The following is a 546-nucleotide window of genomic DNA, read 5'->3' as shown; positions in this document are numbered from 1 at the left end:
TTTTTTGTTTCCCTGTTTTACACGCTTCCCCGTCTCAGGATCTCAGGCCGGGGCTCCCAGGGCAGCAGGATCCGGTCCCTGTAACAGGGAGAGGGTCTCCCCTCAATGGCGCCCCCTGGTGGGTACAGGCCCCTCGCTGTGACCTTGCCGCTGTGCGTGCCCTTCAGTGTCCGTCTCGGTGTCTCTGTGGCCCGGTGTCTCTGTGGCCCGGTGTCTCTGTGGCCCGGCGCGTGCCCTCACTAACCTGCTCTCTCCTCCCTGACCAGCTGCCGCAGGCCCCGGACCCCGAGAGCTCCACAGAGGTGTGTGCGCCCCTCCCTGCCCCGTGTCTGCGGCGGGCAGCGTGGGGGCTCCTCTGTTGTCCTGAGTGTCTGCGTTGTCATGGAGACGTGTGTGTCTGTCCAGACAGGAGTGGGAGTGTTGGGGGGGGGGGCAGTCTGTGGCCTGGCCGGGAACTGGGGTGGCTCTCGGGGTAGGAAAAGGTCCCAGGGGCTGGGGCTACACCCGAGGCCCCTGCAGGGACAGGGGAGGCCTGCAGGCCCCCAC

General features: G+C 67.2%; 1 protein-coding gene across 1 annotated transcript in view; it reads left to right on the top strand.

The window, feature by feature from the left end:
• ITPR1 (inositol 1,4,5-trisphosphate receptor type 1) overlaps window positions 1-546 on the top strand; it is a 227,042-nt gene that overhangs the window by 170,676 nt on the left and 55,820 nt on the right. Inside the window, 1 exon segment of the mRNA XM_015568305.1 lies at window positions 267-302. Within this exon segment, the coding sequence (XP_015423791.1) occupies window positions 267-302 (36 nt within the window).

Source organism: Myotis davidii, unplaced genomic scaffold (genome assembly GCF_000327345.1).
Source record: "Myotis davidii unplaced genomic scaffold, ASM32734v1 scaffold663, whole genome shotgun sequence".
Lineage (NCBI taxonomy): Eukaryota > Metazoa > Chordata > Mammalia > Chiroptera > Vespertilionidae > Myotis > Myotis davidii.
This window is presented reverse-complemented; position numbering and strand designations above follow the sequence as displayed.